At 43.9% G+C, this 20,930-nt stretch overlaps 1 protein-coding gene across 3 annotated transcripts in view; it reads right to left on the bottom strand.

Moving 5' to 3' along the window:
• Positions 1 to 20,930, bottom strand: part of LOC116989472 (hepatocyte nuclear factor 6-like) — a 97,372-nt gene that overhangs the window by 40,206 nt on the left and 36,236 nt on the right. Inside the window, exon 2 of one of the 3 annotated variants that reach the window (XM_033046887.1) lies at positions 6,470 to 6,539. The exons of the other annotated variants lie outside the window; for them this stretch is intronic. Within the exon in view, the coding sequence (XP_032902778.1) occupies positions 6,470 to 6,539 (70 nt within the window). The remainder of the gene's footprint in view (positions 1 to 6,469; positions 6,540 to 20,930) is intronic. 3 annotated transcript variants of the gene reach the window in all.

The raw sequence follows: 20,930 nt of genomic DNA, 5'->3' as shown, positions 1-20,930 counted from the left end.
AAGGTGGCGTGGCGGCAGAGTTGCTGCCCTACAGCGCCAGAGACCCGGGTTCGATCCTGCCTGTTGGTGCTGTCAGTACAGAGTTTTCCCATTCTCCCTGTGACAGCGTGGGTTTTCTCCGTGTGCCCTGGTTTCCGCCCACACTCCAAAAACAAACAGTAGCTTACTTGTGTTAATTGTGAATGCCCCTAGTGTGTAGGGTGGGGGATCGCTGTTCAGCATGGAATCGGTGGGCCAAAGGGACCGTTTCCACACTGTATCTCTAAATGAAACTAAACTAAAGAAGAGGTAGACTGATAAATTAAATTAGGTTGCATGGTTTGATTAAACGTCAGAACAAATTCGAGTGTCCAAATTGTCTTCCTCTATCCTTAAGGTTTGAAGTGTTCAAGTGGATGAACTAAACATACCAAAGATAAATTGGAGGGGGGGAACTGCAATAATTAAATTGCTATCAGGAAAAACAATTTTTAATGACATTGGTGCACTGTCCAAACAACAAAACCCACGACAAAAGAACATGTTGTAGTTTATTTTACTACGATTAATAGGTAAAAGGCTCCACATGGGAGCACTCTGTGATCTTTCAGCTCATCTACACTTATAATTGATCATTGTCTGTCATACAGAAGGAAGCACATTATTTACAATAAATGTATTTTTAAAGGTTTACAAATGATCTCGATACAGCTACGATCAATATAAGTCAAGCAAACACACAGGTTGTTCCATTCTAAGAGTATAGCTGGTGCTTATATTCCACTTGAATGTGTAGAACATGAATCAGTGTGGGAGGACTTTCAATGAATGCATTTGTTCCCCTGGTCAGGGAAACCATTTCAATGCCACCACTGCAAACAAAATGGCCGATTCACCACAATTGCACAATTATCCTTGTCAATACATGATAAGCCATCGATACATGACTAATACCTTCCTGGAATCAGTAGTTTAATCATTTACTCTACCAATTGTCATCGAGTCATACTGTGGTGAACAGGCCCTTCCGCCCAACTTGCCCACATCGGCCAACATGTCTCAGCTACACTAGTCCCACCAGCCTGCACTTGGTCCATATCCCTCCAAACTTGTCCCATCCATGTACCTGCCTAACTGCTTCTTAAATGTTCGTATAGCCCCAGCCTCAACTACCTCCTCTGGCAGCTTGTTCCATGCACCCACCACCTTTTGCGTGAAAAAGTTACCCCTCAGATTCCTATTAAATCTTTTCCCCTTCACCTTGAACCTATGTCCTCTGATCTTCGATTCTCCTACTCTGGGCAAGAGATTCTTTGCATCTACCCGATCTATTCCTCTCATGATTGTCAAGTTGTTTGCGGCATGCTCCCATGAATAGCAATGTGGTTGCGAACAGGTATCCTTCCTGTGTGATGTTGCATATCCAACAGGACACAAGGGAAAACTTCCCTGTTCTACGACAATGGTTGGCATTGTCCATGCCAACCTAGTTTGCGTAGAGGGCTGGTCCCATTTGTCTGTGTGTGGCCCATAACCCTCCAAACTCTACATTTCCATATATCTGTCCAAATGTCTTTCAGCCTTGTTGTGTTTTACATTGTGCACAGACTTTGGGTTTCACAAGCTTTGAATGTTGTTGTCAGGTTACCAAATAATACTTTCTTCCTGAAAAGGCAGACAGGCCCTTGGTTTCCACAAATGCAGTAACAAAGAACAGAAAGGAAAGAACATCAGAAAGAATATCACCTTCTGAAATCTATTCTGACCAGCCACCAATACATGAGTAATACCAAATAGTTTAATAATTTAATCTATCAATAATAAAATAATATAAAGCAGTAAAAGTAGATTTTAACCTAGATTCACACTGCTGTTGTAAAAGCAAAGCCAAACATGTTGTTTGAAAGTGCTGAATGATTCCTCTTTGATAATTGTTATTAAACTATACATGGCACCCATTGCTACATCAAAAACATCTTGGAGATCTTACAATAGAAAATACAGGGACTATCGCAAAATGTTCAAGAAACATTTAGACAGGTACATGGATGGGACAGGCTTAGAGGGATATGGGCCAAACGCAGGCAGCTGGGACTAGTGTAGATGGGACGTGTTGGTCGGTATGGGCAAGTTGGGCAGATGGGCTTGTTTCCACAATGTAGGTCTCGATGTTTCTATGAGTCTAAGTGCTTTTCATGACCTACTCAAAGTGCTTTCTAACTAATGATGTAATCTTTGAAACATTGTCAATGTTGCAATGGGTATTAAGTTACTCAGACAGCATAGCCAGTTGTTTGTGGGCGATTAATTGGCTGAAGACTAACTATGGGGCAATACCACTGAGGAGGTCTCCCTTAGGTCTGCATGGAAGGCATCCATGGATTGGTTTGCATGTACCTGAGATATTGGATAAATCTCAGTTTAATATCTCAGAAATATGCACGTCTAACATCTCATTAGCATCTCAGGAGATGCATTCGCCTTTCATGTCTCTTTTACTTTCAACTCCTTCTTCTGCCAGGAGGTGTTTGCTAAAAGACTCAGAGAGATGATAGTCCAGAGTAAATTAAGATATCAGTCTTTTTGAAAGAATCTGAAACTTCAAAGGAGGGAAGGACACGAGTCAAAGGGTCAAAAGACACTTGGACACATATGGGTAGGAAGATGGATCGAGAGATACAGCATGGAAACAGGCCCTTTGGTCCACCAAGTTCATGCTGACCACCAATCATCCATTTATACTGCACGTCTTTGGAGGGTGGGAGTGTGGGAGGAAACTGGAGCACCCAGAGAAAACCCACGCGGTCAGAGGGATGACGTACAAACACCGTATAGACAGCACCCGTGTTCAGGATAAAACCCAGGTCTCTGGCACCATGAAGCTGCAACGTGGCCGCTGGGCCAGCCATGCAGCCATCTCTGGAGAAAAGGAATAGGCGACGTTTTGGTTCGAGACCCTTCCTCAGACTCCCTCATTGTCGGAGACAAAGATGTGTTTGGGTGTTTTGGGCTGTTTCTCTTATTGCCGAATATCCCTGCTGTACTAGAGACCGCTTTCAGAGAGCAGGAGGATCCCAGCACAATTCCCACTCCTGGATAACAGCAATTAGGAAAATTGCAGGGTGTTGTATTGGGTCGAGAAATGCAGACACAACATCCAGAGAAAACAGTAGAAAACCCTAAAGAAGAAATAGGAGACTATGATTGGGTTTTCTCTTTCCAACAGGACACATGCGAGAGACACCCACTGTTACCGCAAGACCACAAGACCTATGAGCAGAATTAGGCCATTCAGCCCATCGAGTCTGCTCCGCCATTCAATCAAGGCTGACTGAGTTTTCCCTCTTCATTTTCCTGCCTTCTCCTTATTACCTCTGACGCCCTTACTAATCAAGAACCTATCAATCACCACTTTCAAAATACCCAAATAACTTGGCCTCCAGAGCCGTCTATTAATTCCACAGATTCATCACCCTCTGGCTAAAGAAATTCCTCCTCATCTCCAATCTAAAGGTACATTTCTAAAGGTACTAAAGAATACAACTTTTATTCAGAGGTTGTGCCCTCTGGTCCTAGACTCTCCCACTACTGGAAGCATTCTCTCCACATCCACTCTATCTGGGCCTTTCTTTATTTGGCAGGTTTTAATGAGATTCCCCCTTACCCGTCTAATGTTCAAAATCCTATAAAGGACACAATGAGGGTTCACCCATTTGTCCCAGTGGGTCGTAGAAACATGAAAGGGTGGCAGCAAGAACTAAAGGGAGACACAAGGAAGTACATATGCTGGAATCTTGTGTAGAACAGAGGGCTGGAGGCAGCATCTGTGGAGAACATGCATAGAATACTAACTGTGGGGCAATATGCCTGAGGAGATCTCCCTTTGGTCTGCATGGAAGGTATACAGTGGATTGTTTTGCATTCGAGTTAAGACTCTCTCATGATCCTATGTCCCATATTTCATGGAAACTTGTATGCAGTGGGTGGGGAAGAAGTGACCCGTGATCGCATGTGGGTGGGGCAGTCTGGATCTGGCAAGAGATGGCAGAATTTTCATATCCTCTGCCATTATCCTGTCTGATGCTATCTGGAAATGCACGGTGAAATGGAACCCAAGCATCACGCATTGGAAGAGATGCATGGACCACTTTGTCACTTTAGTTTCTCTGCTTATTTTGGAAGAACGGAAAGCTTACATGATCAGCATCTGCAGGCAACCATTCATTCACGTGACCTTAAAAGACACAAAGTGCTGGAGTAACTCAGCGGGCCAGGCATGTTCTCTCTGGAGAACATGGATAGGCGCCATTTCAGGTTGGGACCCTTCTTCATCATGCACTCAAACATCACCTGTCCATGTTCTCCAGAGATGCTGCCTGATCCGCAGAACTACTTTAGCGCTTTGTGTCTCTTTTTACAGACAAGCATCTGCAGTTCCTTGCGTCTACATTCATGGCACCTTTCTTGCAGTATGCAGCACACCCTGCAGCAGCAAAGACACAAGCACAGACTGCAACACTGAGAGTTGATATGAGGTTTGGACATGGTTACTACTTTAGAGTTCCTCCAGTACTTTGCATTTTGATTTCAACATCTGCAGTTCCTTCTAACTCCACTTTACAGCTTTAGAATATTAAGTAGCTATAGCACTCTTGTTGAGAGTTTTGAATTATCAGGCTGTGCACAAAATTCTCTGCTTCCTGGCTAATTCAACAACTAACCTCTCATACTGCGACTGTTGCATTACCCTTTCCGAGCTCAAATGCTGTTTTGTTAAAGTTAAAGTTATTTCGTTGATGACATTTAGAAGATGTAGGGGTTCAGTTTAGTTTAGAGAAACAATGTGGAAATAGGTCCTTCGGCCCACCGAGTATGCGCCCGACCAGCGATCACCCGTACACTAGTTCTGCCCTACACACTAGGGACAATTTACAGAAGCAAATAAACCTACAAATCCGTACCCCCTCAGAATGTGGGAGGAAACCGGAACACCCGGAGAAAACCCACGTGGTTACAGGGAGAAAGTGCAAACTCCGCACAGACAGAACCTGTAGTCAGGATCAAACCCAGACCTCTGGTGTTGGAAGGCAGCAACTCTATCACTGTGCCATCCCTGGAGGTGCCATCTATTAAATGGACACATTCAAGTTACTGCCTTGTGATCCCACAGTCATGTTTGATAGCCTTTCTGGTGTGGCAGTTGACTTTGCTCTACCTGTGCTCAACTACTTCACTGATTTGCCTGAGCTATTACTGCAGAGAGTAGCCTCAGTCTCCCTCCAGCCATCTTCTCTTTCGGGTAAGAATGCCACCATCTTATTATCATTGGTTTCCCAAGAGAGGCACAAATCTGTACTAAAGACCAAATGCCAGCTGGAAATACAAAGAATTTAATCCCATTGAGTTGTAGAGTCATCGATCTGTACAGCACATAGACAAGTCCTTGTCCATTGTCCATGACAACCAACTTGGCATAGTGGGCTGGTCCCATTTGTGTGTGTGTGTGTGTGTGTGTGTGTGGCCCATAACCCTCCAAACCCTTCCGATCCAAACGTCTGTCCAAATGTCTTGCACCCTCCTATTCCATATTGTGTTTTACATTGTGCATTTGGAGAGTTCTCAAGTTTTGAATTGTACTGTCAGGTTACCAAATATTGGCAAATAGTGAAACTGAACAAGTGTTGACTTCCTTGAGATAGACGGGGGAACTATCTCGCTCTTCCTGTAGGTGCATGAGAGAAGCCTGAAACTGATTGATGCCTTAATATGAGATATGTTTCATGTAGGTGTGTATCCTGAGACATCATAAGGGCTTTGGCTAATTCTCTTCCACTAAATACAGCACAAATGGGATACTGAAAGCTATTCCAGTATTGGAATAAGAAGTGGGGTGCTCAAATTGTGTAAACAACAAAGCAACCTATGGTAAATAGTTCTTGGTGCCCATAAAAGCCTGGCATGTGTGATACAGTTATATTGGAATATAGTGCGCCTTCCATTCAGTGTGTCAGCAATTAAGGATTAATTTTGCATCCAATTTCAAAGTCATTTCATATGAAACTCATAGGTCTGCCGGGTGCTTGGTTACTTGAAAGGGAAAGAAGCAATTATATCCTACTCAAGTGATGGCTCAACAACCTTTGAATGATGTAGGCATTGGGGTTAATGGTAACTTATAATAAACTACATTTACCTGCTCACATTGTTAGGCTCAGTAACTCCTTCATATTCACAGTGTAAGACAATGAAAGAACTGACATTGTGTGCTAGCTTTCATGCTGATAATGAGGCAATTTTGTTATAGTTTGTGTATCTCAGACAAGCGTAATCATTTGTCTCTGGAAAGATCAGCTATACACTTAATGGGAGAGTGTGTCATCGTGTTAAAAATAAATATATATCTATACAATGGATGAGCATTTTCGCAGTACTAACTGCGAATGAAGGAATCTGTAAATACAACGTCTGGCAAATTCAGACTCGGCAGTACCTGAGAATGTGCTTTACAACACCAGTGGCAACTCCTGAAGACTTCTTTGCATTGCGAGATCGCGTAGACACTGTGTGGGGAGGAGAAATTTCAGGTGACAGAAGAAAAATAGGTGGAGCCAAAGTAAATGCCCTCACAATTGATTATTGCCGAGTTATTTCTAGTACTTTGGGTAAAATGATAGCCCAACTAAAATACACAATATATTACCAAGCAGTGATGAACTAAAACGCATGTGTTTATTGCAGATGGCAACAGACCAAAGGTAAATGAAACCAAGAATGAGCCGATGACAATGAGTGGGTGGGAGCCCAGTGCTAGTGAAGTGAAGGACATGATAGATGCCTGGGTTTGGTGGATTATATTGTGATAAAATATTCATTCATCTTCCACTGGGACATTTTTGCACTGAAGGCTTTAAATGTTATATGAACGTGTTGCCAGGGTGAGACCACATGTAAACTGGAGGAACGACATCTCATATTCCCCTAGGGTAGCTTACAACTCAACCATATGAACATTGAATTCACTAACTTTATGTAGCACCCCCTCCCTTCCCTCCCTCTCGTTCCTATGCTTGCCCACCCATTTCTTCCTCTATCCCAAACTTCTTTCCAACTCTTTCTGTCTGACACCATTTTGTCTCCTTTTCATCTCTAGCCTTTGTCTAGCCAACTTCCAATCCAGCCACGACACCTGTATCCACCTATCACCTGCCAGGCTTTGTCCCGTCCCCACCTCTATTTTCCAGCTGTCTCCATCCCTACAGCCATCAGTCTGAAGTAAGGTCGCGACCCCGAAATATCACCTATCCATTCCTTTCGCAGATGCAGTTTGACTTGCTGAGTTTTTCCAGCACTGTCTGTTTTGCTCTGGATTCCAGTATCTGCAGTCCCTTGTATCTCCATAGGAAGCCGTTAGCTCATGCTGCCTCTCAGTCTTCAGTCTTCACTATTCCTTTTTAACCTTGTCTAAACCAAGAGGAGTAGGCATCCTTCGACTAATTTTAATTAGGCCAATGACTAATGTAGGGCCAAAGATATTCCAGCATCTACACTTTTATTTGTTTTTGTTTTATAATGTAATTAATATTCTTGTATTGGTGTGCAAGTGCTACTTCAGGTGCATATCCACAAACATTGCTGCTGCCTTTATTGGTTTCATCCTTTAGACTTTAGATTTTACAGGTACAGTATAGCGTGGAAACAGGCCCTTCGGCCCACCGAGTCTGTGCTGACCAGGGATCATCCAGGACACCAGCACCATCCTGCACACTAGGGACAAATTACAAGTTACAGAAGCCAATTGACCTACAAATCTGTACGTCTATGGAGTGTGGGAGGAAACCTGAGCACCCAGGGAAAACACACACGGTCACAGGGAGGACGTACAAACTCCATACAGACAGCACCCGTAGTCAAGATCGGACCCGGGTCTCTAACGCTGTAAGGCAGCAACTCTACCTCTGCACCACTCTGCCCCCCATGGCAGAACCATCCCTATGGTTCCAATATCCTGTTAACTGCAGCAATACTTCTTTTCTGTAACCCTCTTGCATCAAAGCAATTTGGAACACTGCATTCAAAATGAAAAGACACAAAGTGCTGGAGTAACTCAACAGGTCAGCAGCATTTCTGGAGGACATGAACAGGTGACGTTTCAGGTCAGGACCATCTTCAGACTGATTTTAGTAAGGGGGGGGAGAAATCTAGAAGACAGGTGTTGGGGGGGAGGGGGGGGGGTGGTGTAGGGGGGGGGGGGGGGGTGTAGGGCGGGGTGGACAAAGCCAAGCAAGTGATATGTAGCCACAAGGCACAGCAGATGCTGGTTTCCAACAAGAGACACAAAGTGTTGGAGCAACTCAATGGCTCAGGCAGCATCTCCGGAAAACATGATTAGGCGACCTTTCGGGTCGTGATTGTTCTTCAGACTGAATGTAGCAGGAGGGAGAAGAATGGAAGAGAGGTGAGGATGGAACAAAGACAGTCAAGTGATAGGTTGGTACAGGTGAAGGGAGGGGCAAAAAAGAGCAGGAATGAAAAGACTAGGAGATTAGGAAAGAGGGAGAGAAGAATGTGAAGCGAGAAGAAGGGATATAGGTGGAGGGGGAAGGGACGGTGTTGGGGCAGGAATGTGGGAGAGACGGGTGCGCATCTAGCAAGGGTAAAGGGAGCGAGGGGGAAAAAAGTGGTGGGTGGGGAGATTGTATTGATAAATTTGTAACACTTTCCAATCAGGGTTGCTGTTAATGATGCTTTACTTGCCACAACCTCACATGTAACCATAAATCACACACACAAATAAGCTGCATCTATTATGAACTGCCTCTTGACTGCCTCAGTCTGTCATCTTGTCCATACCCCACATGCTCCATGTATTCCCTCTACCACTTTCTCTCCTGCGTCTATTAACTAACTTCTCTCACTCTCTCCCCCATAGTTATGATGAGGGTCCTGGACGCTGAAATATCAACAGGTTATCTCTCCGCTGATGCTGCCTGACTTCCTGTGTGCTTCCAGCATTTCCTATTTTGATATCAGATTTCCAGCACCTGCTGTATATTATTAAGTTTCAAGTCACTATTGTAGTTTTTTTAAATTTGGTTCGTGACCATTTTGCAATACTCTGTGAACGAATATTTCTTACAAGGCAGTGTAAATATTCACGCTGCCTATTGTAGTTCCTATTCTGCTCATGAAAATAAATAAAAATATAAATAGAGTCTAATGACCATTGGCATACCTAAAATATGAATGTTATTTAATAGAAAACACCATACACCATGCTCTTTCTAAATATTCCAAACTACTTAAAATCTTTACCTGTCACATCGCCAATTGCACATGTTGTAATGTACCCTGTATCCTTTCCTTCCACTTCCTTTGACAATCCCTTGACAGAACTCTTGATGCACCTTTATAGGATATTGGTGAGGCTGCATTTGGAGTATTGTGTACAGTTCTGCTTCCCCATTACAGGAAAGATGTTGAAGGTTTGGAGAGGGTGCGGTGGAGGTTTACCAGAATGATGCTTGGATTAGAGGGTTTCAGCTACGCGGAGAGGTTGGATAGACTTGGATTGTTTGCTCTGCAGTGTCGGAGGTTGATGCGAGATCTGATAGAAGTATATAAAATGATGAGAGGCATAAGATAGGATAGTCAGCCAGCGCCTTTCTCCCAGTGTGGAAATATCCAATGCTAGATAGAGGGCACAGCTATAAGGTGAGAGGAGGAACGTTTAATTGAGATGAGCATGGCAAGTACTTTTCCACAGAGGGTGGTGGGGGCCTGGAGCTCATTGCCGGGGGGGGTGGTGGTGGAGGTGAATACGATAGTGGCGTTTAAGAGGCCTGTAGACAGGTGTATGGAAGTGTGGGGAAAAGAGCAATACGGATCATGTGCAGGCAGATGAGATTAGAAACATAGAAAATAGGAGCAGGAGTAGGCCATTCGGCCCTTCGAGCCTGAACCTAGATTGGTTCATCTAGGCTTTGTATTGTGGGTGGAAAGGCCCATTTCCTGTGCTTTATAGTTCTATGTCCTATGTTCTAAGACTTAGTTTGTTAAATAACTTTTTAATGGAAGGTGTTTTATGTCACATCTGTCATATTGCTACATTTGTAAAAGGGGGAGAAAGCATTGAAAAGGATGTCGCTTCTATTTGAAAGTAAATGGCTATGTTATTTTTATTGTTGGTGAACAGTCATGCATAATATCAGGTGCAATAATGCAAGAGGCGAGGGATGAGATGACTGGCCTCCCCAGCATGGAAGTGGGAGGAATGTGTTGACACTGTAGCAAAAGCCAAGAACACTTTCTTCATTGATGTTCATGAAATACAAAAATAAGCTCCCTTGTATATAAAATGATGAGAGGCATTGATAGGGTAGACAGTCAGAACCTTTTTCCCAGGGTGTCAATGTCCAGCGCTAGAGGGCATAGATATAAGGGGGAATGTTTAACAGAGATGTGCGGGGCAAGTTTTTTTATACAGAGAGTGGAGGGGGCCTTTGGAATGCACTGCCAAGGGGTGATGGTTGAAGCAGATAGGTTGGTGGCATTTAAAAGATCTTTGGATATACCGGGAATGGAGGGATGTGGATTATGTGTAGGTGGATGAGTGATAGTCTTGGCATTATGTACAGCACAGACATTGTGGGCCGAAGGGCCTGTTCTTGTGCTGTAGTGTTCTATGCTCTCTGTTCTGTGTCGCCTATGTTCTATGTGCTGCGTACGTTATTTAGACAGAGGGTGGTGCGGGCCTGGAACGCACTGCCAGGGATGGTGGTGAAGGCAGATACGATAGTGGCGTTTAAGAGGCTTGTAGATAGGCACATGGCAGTGCAAAGAATAGAGGGATAACGTTTGCTAGCAACACAATGTGTGATTAAATGCTTTTTAATTAAGACAGCGCTCCTTACACTGGGAGGAACTACTTACACTATTAAGAACAAGGAGCCAAAATGCCAACAAAATAATATCCTGACTGCTGAATACAGTACGTGAAGCAGTTACAATGTTAAGGTTTACAAGAACTGCAAAGGTACTTTTCAATTTAAAGTTCAAGTGTGATTTCAAACATAGTAATTAGCAAAATCCTGCAAATTATGGAGAGCAAACGTAAACGTATAATTTTCTTAAATACTTAAGTAAAATGTGGAGGTCAGATTTGCAAAATGGTGGAACTTCAAGGAAATTGGTAACTGACTACATGTATTTTGTTGAAATTTCACTTTCAATAGGAGCACAAAAGCTGGCAACTAATCGTCACATGTTTCAAAGTGACCTTTTTTTGATGTTTTGAGCTGCTCATGCATTACGTAAAGCATTCAATTTGGATTGGAAGTGGAGTGAGTTTAAGGAGATTGGTACAGTTGTCAAAGGTTACGGGGAGATGGCAGGAGAATGGGGTTGAGAGGGAAAGATAGATCAGCCATGATTGAATGGCGGAGTAGACTTGATGGACTGAATGGCCTATTTCTAATTGTATGACGCATTCATTTATGACCTTTGCCACAATATGGCGTAGGACAGAATTTTTCAACTTCTAAACAGGAAGAGACTACCTATGAGGTCAATGATGTTACCTTCAGTTGTGGAAAAGTACATGAGAAGCAACCAGCCGCCTCAACCAAGACCAACGGCATTTTTTTTTCAAAGTAATATCACAGACTTGATGTAACCTCAACAAAGGAACAACTCAGCCACCGTTGAAGCAGATAGATAGATCGAGGTTCTCGTTTGATTGTTATTACATGGTGATCAAAAGTGAGCGCAAAGTTTCAATGTACCCACTGCTTAAATCTTCAAACCTCTCATGGGCCATCTGAGTGTTATTTTCATCCCTGTGGAACCATCATCTAATTCAGTGGAGATAGACACAAAATGCTGGAGCAACTCAACGGGAGAGCCAGCATCTATGGAGAAAAGGAATAGGTGACTTTTTGGGTCACGACCCTTCTTTAGAAGTTCTTCCCTGTCTGAGGAATGATCACCCATTCCTTCTCTTCAGAGATGCTGTCTGACCCCCTGAGTTACTCCAGCCATTTGTGTCTATCTTCATCTGTTCTTTCCTACATCCAATTCGGTGGTATGTGTTGCAAACACTCATGGTTTGTATTTATAGACATTATCTAACTTGGCAACCAACTGCACTGACTGTCCAAAATCAAGCTGGTTGTCTTTCTGATTCTGTATAATGATTAGAACATAGAACAGCACAGCAAAGGATCAGGCCCTTCAGCCCACAATGTTTCTGCTGAACATGATGCCAAGACCAACTCTTATATGATTGCATATAATCAATATCCCTCCAATGCTGCATATCCACGTGCCTATCCAAAAGTCTCTCAAATGTCACTATTGTATCTGCTTCAACTACCACCTGCACCAGTGCATTCCAGGCACTCACCACCTTCATAAACTTGCCCAATATATTTTACTATCTCATGGTTTCAGAACTTCCAAGAATTCCTCCAGCCCCAGGGTTAACAAGTAGTTATGTTTTTCATGCTTTCCGTTTATAAGAGAGAGCTTTATATGTAAACAAGTTCCCATTCACGAGGGGGATTGGAATACATTAGTGTCATACAGCACGGAAACAAGCCCTTCGGCCCAAGTCATCTATGCCGACCAAAATGCCCCGTCTAAGCCAGTCCCACTCGCCTGCGTTTGGCCCATATCCCTCTAAACGTTTCCTTTCCATGTACCTGACCAGGTGTCCTTTAAATGTTGTTATTGTATCTGTCTCAACTACCTCGTTCCATACACCCATCACTTTCCGAATGAAAAGCTGCCTCTCGGATTCCTATTAAATCTTTCCCCTCTCACCTTAAACTTACGTCCTCTGCTTTTGATTCTCCTATCCTGAGTAAAAGACACAGTGTGCATTCACCCTATCTTTTCTCCTTGTGATTTTATGAACCTCTATATGGTCACCCCTCCGCTTCCTGCACTCCAAGGAAGGCAAAATAATCATTTGGAACCAGATGTAGACAAAAATGGTAAAGAAACTCAGCGGGTGAGGCAGCATCTATGGAGCGAAGCTGCCTCACCCGCTGAGTTTCTCCAGCGTTTTAGTCTACCTTCGATTTTTCCAGCATCTGCAGTTCTTTCTTAAACATTTGGAACCAGATGGTGATTTGCAATTAAAAAGGGAACTCTCATGGTGACACCGCAAGTACAATTCACAGCAAAATATCCTTCCAGACCTGTGAATTGTTAGATTTCAAGATAGTACTAGCTCTGAGTTCATTGTCATTTACTTCCAAAATACTAAGAGGCTGGAAGTTACCCAATCTTAATCAATTAAGAACATAATACAAGTAAGATGAGGCAAATAGTCACTCAGCCATTTTCTTTTCCAAGACTGGCTAAACTGAGGCCTAACAATTGCCTCTCCATCATTACAAATAGAACAATGAGCCATCTCCTTAGATTAAGCAATTAGAGATGATCATCTGGAGACTGGTTGATGTTGCATTAAGCAACTGTGTTTCATTATGTGTTGATGCCAAGTTGAAATAAGACTCAGCTGCTATTCTGAAGTAAAGAAGGAAACATTTTGTAGGTTAATTCACTTCTGTAAAAATGTCCTAGTGTGCGGGGAGTGGATGAGAAAGTGGGATAACAGAACTAGTGTGAATGGGTGATCGATGTTTTGGCATGGACTCGGTGGGCCGAAGGGCCTAGTTTCCATCCTGTATCACTAATTAAACTAAACTACATTGGCTGCATCACTGAACTAAATTGAACGAAACAAAAGATTGTTAAGGGTTTGGACACGCTAGAGGCAGGAAACATGTTCCCGATGTTGGGGGAGTCCAGAACCAGGGGCCACAGTTTAAGAATAATGAGAAAGCCATTTAGAACGGAGACGAGGAAACACTTTTTCTCACAGAGAGTTGTGAATCTGTGGAATTCTCTGCCTCAGAGGGCGGTGGAGGCAGGTTCTCTGGATACTTTCAAGAGAGAGCTAGATAGAGCTCTTAAAAATAGCGGAGTCAGGCGATATGGGGAGAAGGCAGGAACGGGGTACTGATCGGGGATGATCAGCCATGATCACATTGAATGGCGGTGCTGGCTCGAAGGGCCAAATGGCCTGCTCCTGCACCTATTGTCTATTGTCTAAACTGAACTAAACTGGTGGAGGAACACAATGGTCAGGCAACATCTGTAGAAGGAAATGGACAGAATCCATTTTGGGTCAGGATGTCAATCTGAAAAAGAGTCCTGATCCGAATCGTGGTCCTTTCCTGCGTCTTAGAACATAGAACATAGGAAGATGCTGCACATGACAGGCCCTTTGGTCCACAATGTCTGTGCCAAACATGATGCCAAGATAAACTAATCTCCTCTGCCTGCTCATGATCCATATCCCTCCATTCCCTGTATGTCCATGTCTATCTAAAAGACTCTCAAAGGCCACTATTGGTCCTAATGGTGGATGGCAACATTTCAATTTTCATCACCTAGTCTCACATTCGTTGTGTCCACCTGAAATCCTGGAGACTGCTTTGAATTGAAATTATTTTTGAAACAGATCAAAGCATTCCTTGCAAAGCCCTAAGTGGTCAAACTCAATGGGTCAGGGAATGGACATGCAACATAGAACTGTATAGCACAAGAACAGGCCCTTCGGCCCACAATGTCAGTGGCGAACATGATGCCAAGACCATCACTTATTCACCTGCGCATATCCCACAGCCTCCATTCCCTGCATATCCACATGCCTATCGAAAGGTCTATTAAATGCCACAAATGTATCTACTTCAACCAACACCCCTGGCAGCATGTTCTTGCCACTGACCATCCTCTGTGTAAAAAAACATGCCCTACACATCTCCTTTAAACTTTACCCCTCCCACTGTGACGTTTCGGGTTGGGTCCCTTCTTCTTACTGATTCCAGCAGAATCTGCAGTTCCTTGTGTCTCAAAGATTAGTTTGGTTCTATGTCCAGTTTATAGTCGGCAATGTAGTTTCATTGAATATGATTGAGCACAACACCATCGTTCAGCACTAACTTTGATGTCTGGAAGTCTAGCGTTAAGGGAAATGGTATTAGCTATGAAGTGGTTTGTTTTCAGCTGAGCAGTTTAATGGAATCACCATCAGTCCTGTGACTAGGTTTTGCAGCCCGCCCTTAATTAAAAGAACACATTAAGTAGTTTACTTGATTTGTATCTTTTGACAAAACCTTCTCCAGATTCTCCTTATTGACTCATCATTGTCAATTTGCTGGCGTTTCCATCAGCCATCAGATCGGCTTCTGTAAGCAGTTTATAAATCTACATTGGCCTTGCCAGTCGGGTGATAACGAAAGCACTTAGAGGTAGAGATGAGGAGAATGTAAATATAGCTTCACCCGGAGTATCCTGGTGCTGTCCTGCAGTGCTTGGAACTCGTCCTTTAGGGTGAGATGATTCCACGTGTTGTCCTTGCCCTCGGATGTTGAAATCTAATACAAATCTCCTATGAGGTGGGAAGCAGAATACTCAAGTACAGGGAAAAACAAACTGCTGGATGGGGCAGTAGCGGTGGTGCAGCAGTAGCTTGATGACTTACAGAGCCAGAGATCTGGGTTCGATCCTGACCAAGGGTGCTGTCTGTACAGTGTTTGTACATTCTCCCCGTGACCGCATGGGTTTTCTCTGGGAGCTCCGGTTTCCTCCCACACTCCAAAAACGTACAGGGTTTTAGGTTAATTTGGCTACGGTAGTGCTAGTATACGAGGATCGCTGGTCTGAGCGGACTCTGTGGGTGGTGCGGACTCGGTGGGCCAAAGGGCATGTTTCCAAGCTGTATCTCTAAACTAAAACTAAACTCAAGCAGCATCTCTGGAGAAAACGGATCGGTAACGTTTCGGGTCGAGATCCTTCTTCAGACCCAAAACGTCACCCATCCATTTTCTCCAGAGATGCTGCCTGACCCGCTGAGTAACTCCAGCACTTTGTATTTATCTTTGGTGTAAACCAGCATCTGCAGTTCCTTCTTATTACAGGCTGGCATAACTCAATAGGTCAGGTAGCATCTGTGGAGGGAATTGGACAGACGGTGCTTTGGGTCGGGACGACAGTCTAAAGAAGTCCTGCGATCGGTTATTCCAGATTTGACGCATTTACAGTTTTTATTTTAGATTTCCAAAATAAGCAGAATGACACTTAATGCTAGGGCTTGGTGCAAGAACACTGATTAGTAGGGAAAGCAGAGAAATCAGAGCAAGTACACATGGAGTAAAGGCAATAGTGAATGATATCTAAACTGGGAGATAAACTTGTTTTTCAAACCGGACACGAACGGTAATTAATCACATTTGTTTAAAATAACTTAATAACCGTATATTTCAGGTAAAGTGGACAATGAATGATAAAATAAGATATAGCAGTTTTCTGGTCGGGATTGATCAAATGCAAGGGTTCAAATTAAATCACATTATGTCATGTTGAATCAGGGAAGAAAAGTCCAGGTACAACATTTTTCATTCTCTTAATCAAAACAGAATAGTTTTAGATTGCTTTAGAAAGGGAAATGATGGTTTAGGTTTAAGTTATATTATTGTGTGTACAAGGTACAGTGAAAACCTTTGGTTTGAATTCTATCTAAACAGATCAGATAATATTATCCACACATAAAATCGTCAAACTCAAGAACAAAGTGGAGAATAAAGTTTTTAGCCTTCTAATGCAATGCTTAGCATTGTCCACAGACAACGTACAATGGTGTAGTGGTGAATTGGACAGTATCCCAGCTTATGGAAGGACTGTTCATAAGACTATTCCTGAGACTGTTGGTACACACTTTCAATCCTCTGTATCTTCTGCTGGACAGAAGAGTGGAGAAGAAGATTTGACCGGGGTGAGACAAGCCTTTGATTATGTTGGCCGCTTTTCCGAGGCATCGTGAAGTGTAGATGGCGTCAACGGTGGTGAGTCTGGACCGTGGGACGGATTGGGCTACATCCACAACTCTTGGCAATTTCTTGCCGTCTTGGGCAGAGCTGTTGCCAAACCAAGCTGTGATGCAACCTAACAGTGTGCTTTCTATAGTTCAACTGGATAAGTTAGTAAGAGTCATTGGAGACATGCCAAATTTTCTCAGTCTCCTAAGGAAGTAGAGGCGATGGAGGACCTTTGGTTGATAGTTGCGATATGGTTGATTCTCAAGAAATTGTTGGTAATATTAACACCAAGAAACATGAACCTCTCAACCATTTCTACTTTGACACCAGTGATGCTGTGATTAGGGCATTTACTCCACCATGCTTCATGAAGTCTATAACCAGTTCCTTGGTCTTGTTGATGTTGAGCGAAAGGCCGTTGTCCTGACACTACACAACTAAGTTCTCTATCTCCTTCCTGTACTCTATCTTGTCATTGTTCATGATCCGGCTCACCATAAGGGTGTCATCTGCAAATTTGCAGATGGAGTTCGAGCCAAATGTGGCTGCACAGTTGTGATTGCATAGGGAGTATGGTGGTGGATTGGGAATGTAACCTTGCAGGGTACTGGCTTTGAGAATTATTGTGGAGAAGGTGTTGTCTCGTACAGCATATTCACTGATTGTGGTCTGTGGTCAGAAAGCCTAGGATTCAGTGGCAGTGATTCCAAGGTCCAATAGTTTGGAGCCAAGTTTGATGTTACAATAAAACGGGCAACGTTCCTCCAGCATCAACCTCTGATGGTAGAATCTTGCTACATCTTCTGCCACTGCCGTGATGAAGAACATGTTGTGAGGCCAACACTCTGTGTGTGAAATTTATGGTATGTTTTCTCAGTCTTAGAGATACAGTGTTGAAACAGGCCCTTCAACCCACCGTGCCGACCAGCGATCCCCGTACACTAGGTCTGCCCTACACGCTAAGGACAATTTACAGAAGCCAATTAACCCACAAACCTGCACATCTTTGGAATGTGAGAGGAAACCGAAGCACCCAGAGAAAACCCACGTGATCACAGGGTGAAATGTGCAAACCCCTTACGGAACAACACCTGCAGTCAGGATTGAACCTGGGTCTCTGGTGCTGTAAGGCAGCAACTCTACCGCTGTGCCACTGTGCCATCCCAGAAAGCTCTCTCTGGTAAGCTCTCTTAATTTTCTTTTTTTCGGAATACGAAACTGGGGAAGGAAAGATTTGTTGACCACTGGTACTCCGGAGAGATGGGCTGAGGTGGGAGTTCCATGCCATGCAAAGAAAATGGCAAATGGCATCAGAACATGGCTACCCATGGAGTGCATACTGTCGTTGTGTCCTTGGGCAAGACACTTCACCCACCTTTGCCTGTGTGTGAATGTGTGTGAGTGTGTGTGAGTGATTGGTGGTGGTCGGAGGGGCCGTAGGCGCAGATTGGCAGCCACGCTTCCGTCAGTCTGCCCCAGGGCAGCTGTGGCTACAGAAGTAGCTTACCACCACCGAGTGTGACCGAGGAGTGAATGAATAATGCGATGTAAAGCGCCTTGAGTATTAGAAAGGCGCTATATAAATCCCATCCATTATTATTATTATTACCCTTTGCGTGCTGGTCCCAGAGAAGGTTCTACTATCATCTGATACAAATGTCCTACTCTTTTAAATCTCTTCCACTTGTAGACATTGCCGGAGGGTGGCATCTCTTTACGGGGGGTTTCCCAGAGGAGGATCCACTATCGTCCAACACACTCACACAACTGCTAAAATCTCTTTTCTACCTGTAAATTTATCACCATTTCTAGGTGATCTTTTCATTCGGACATTGGGCTTTGTCTCTGGAACTGATGCACCACAAAGTTGGTGGTGGAGGCAGATATAATAAGAGATTTTTGGATAGACACATGGATAAGCAGAGAATGAAGGGATATGGATTATGTGCAGGCAGATAAGATTAATTTAACTTGGCATCATGTTCAGCAGACATCCTATTCTATGTCCTATATTGTTCTGTGTCCTATATTTCTGTTCTATTCGACAGTATGTCCTATATTTCTCCGTTGCATGTACTAATCATACAACACACTGTATACACATTACACTTAGTCTCCAAAATTCTGTTCTTATCAGAATCAATAAGATTGAGGTTCCACCCAGAGTATAACAGACATAGAGTACAGCACAGTGTCTTCAACAATGCACCTTCTTTCTGCATTTTGTGCTGTTTAAAGGGCCTGTCCTACTCGGGTGTCATTTGCGTGTCATTTACGCGCCATCATTTACGCGCCATGACGCACGAGTCATGTCGCACACGTGATGCTCGCATGCCGTGCATTACGCGCGCATGGTGCGTGGTGATGTGGGCAGGGTCGCGCGCGGCGCCCCAGGAATTTGGGATTCACAAAATCTTCGCGCGCCACCTGCTTGACGTGCAAATGACGCCCAAGTGGGACGGCCCTTAACTCTTTGTTGCCTAGGGTCATGTATTATCGAGAAAAGATTTGGGGAAAAAAAGCATACTGGTTCTCTGAGGGTCATGTCTACTATTTAACATAAGTAAGGAATACGTTTTATTTTGCAATTCAATTGCAAATGTTGATGGCAGCAGGAGAGAAATTTAAGTGGAATGAATCACCAACAAAGTCTAGGTTGGTCAAGTTACCTATTTATATCCCATTTATCCTTTTACCCCTTCTGGTCCCATTTATGTATTTCCCCAGTATCCCTGCAATTTAGGACCTTCAGGAGTTTTACATGGGAATCCTCGGACTTGAACAACAAGAAGATTTTAGAAAGAGATGCCCCATTGATGAATGGTGCAGTTTGTTCCCCCGCTCCCCTGCATCTGTAGATAGCTGCTTTCTATAAAAAACATTTATCCTACTATCGGGCTACATCACAGCCTAATTTGGGAACCACTCTGCCCGAGACCGCAGGAATTCGGCATAGTTAGTTGCACATGTAGCCCAGTCCGGTTCAGACCAGTTCATCCCACCATTGAATTCATCTACACTTTACTCTGCCTCGGAAAAGCAGCCAATGCAAATAAAGACTTGTCCCACCCCTTCATTCCTTCTTCTCTCTGCTCCTGTCCAACACGAGGCACAGAAGCTTGAAAGTGCACAGCATCTGAATCAGGAACAGCTTCTTCCACACTGTTATCACTTATCAGGCTTCTGAATGCTCCTTCCATAAGCTACAGTACTTTCCAATTCACCTCAATCCCATTTAGCACATTAGACGTTGTCTATGGAACTGACGCACTGAAATGCTGAAAAACGTCACCTATCCGACATCTGCCTATCCGAATGCCTAAACGTCACCTATCCGAATTGCTGCCAGACCCGCTGAGTTACTCCAGCACTTCGTGTCATGTTTTGTGAACCAGTATCTGTGGTTCTTTGTTTCTATGTACAATGCTTCCACTGTTTAGAATTGCAAAAGGTGGTTCTTTACAATCTCTGGGCTTTAGTTTAAAGATACGGAATGGAAACAGACCCTTTGGCCCACCGAATCTGCGTCTACCATCAAATACCCATACAGTTGTTCTATCCTACACACTAGATATCATTTTACTGGAGCCAATTTAAGGGCCTGTCCCTCTTTCACGACCTAATTCACGACCTCTGCCGAGTTTGCCCTTGACTCATACTCGCAGCATGGTCGTCACAAGGTCGTAGGAGGTCGTAGGCAGGTCGTAGGTAGGTCGTAGCAGGCCGTGATGCTAGTCGTAGGTACTCGAGGCATCAAGTAGGTCGGGCGTTTATCTAGCCTGATGAAAAATGTCCACGAGTAAAAAAGGTCGTGAACTAAGTCGTGAAAGTGGGACAGGCCCTTAATCTACAAACCTGCAGGACTTGTGGGAGGAAACCGGAGTCCCCCGGAGAAAACCCACGTGGTCACAGGGAGAATGTACAAACATGTCCCTACCCAGACACCACTCGCGTTCAGGATCGAGCCCAGGTCACTGGCGCTGTGAGGCAGCAACTCTACCGCTGCGCCACTGTGCCACCCCAATGTCATGGTTTAAATTGCCTGCATTTTGAGTAGGACATTGT

The sequence above is a fragment of the Amblyraja radiata genome, chromosome 29, assembly GCF_010909765.2.
Source record: "Amblyraja radiata isolate CabotCenter1 chromosome 29, sAmbRad1.1.pri, whole genome shotgun sequence".
Lineage (NCBI taxonomy): Eukaryota > Metazoa > Chordata > Chondrichthyes > Rajiformes > Rajidae > Amblyraja > Amblyraja radiata.
Note: the sequence above shows the minus strand (reverse complement) of the source record. Positions and strands in the feature narration are given on the sequence as shown.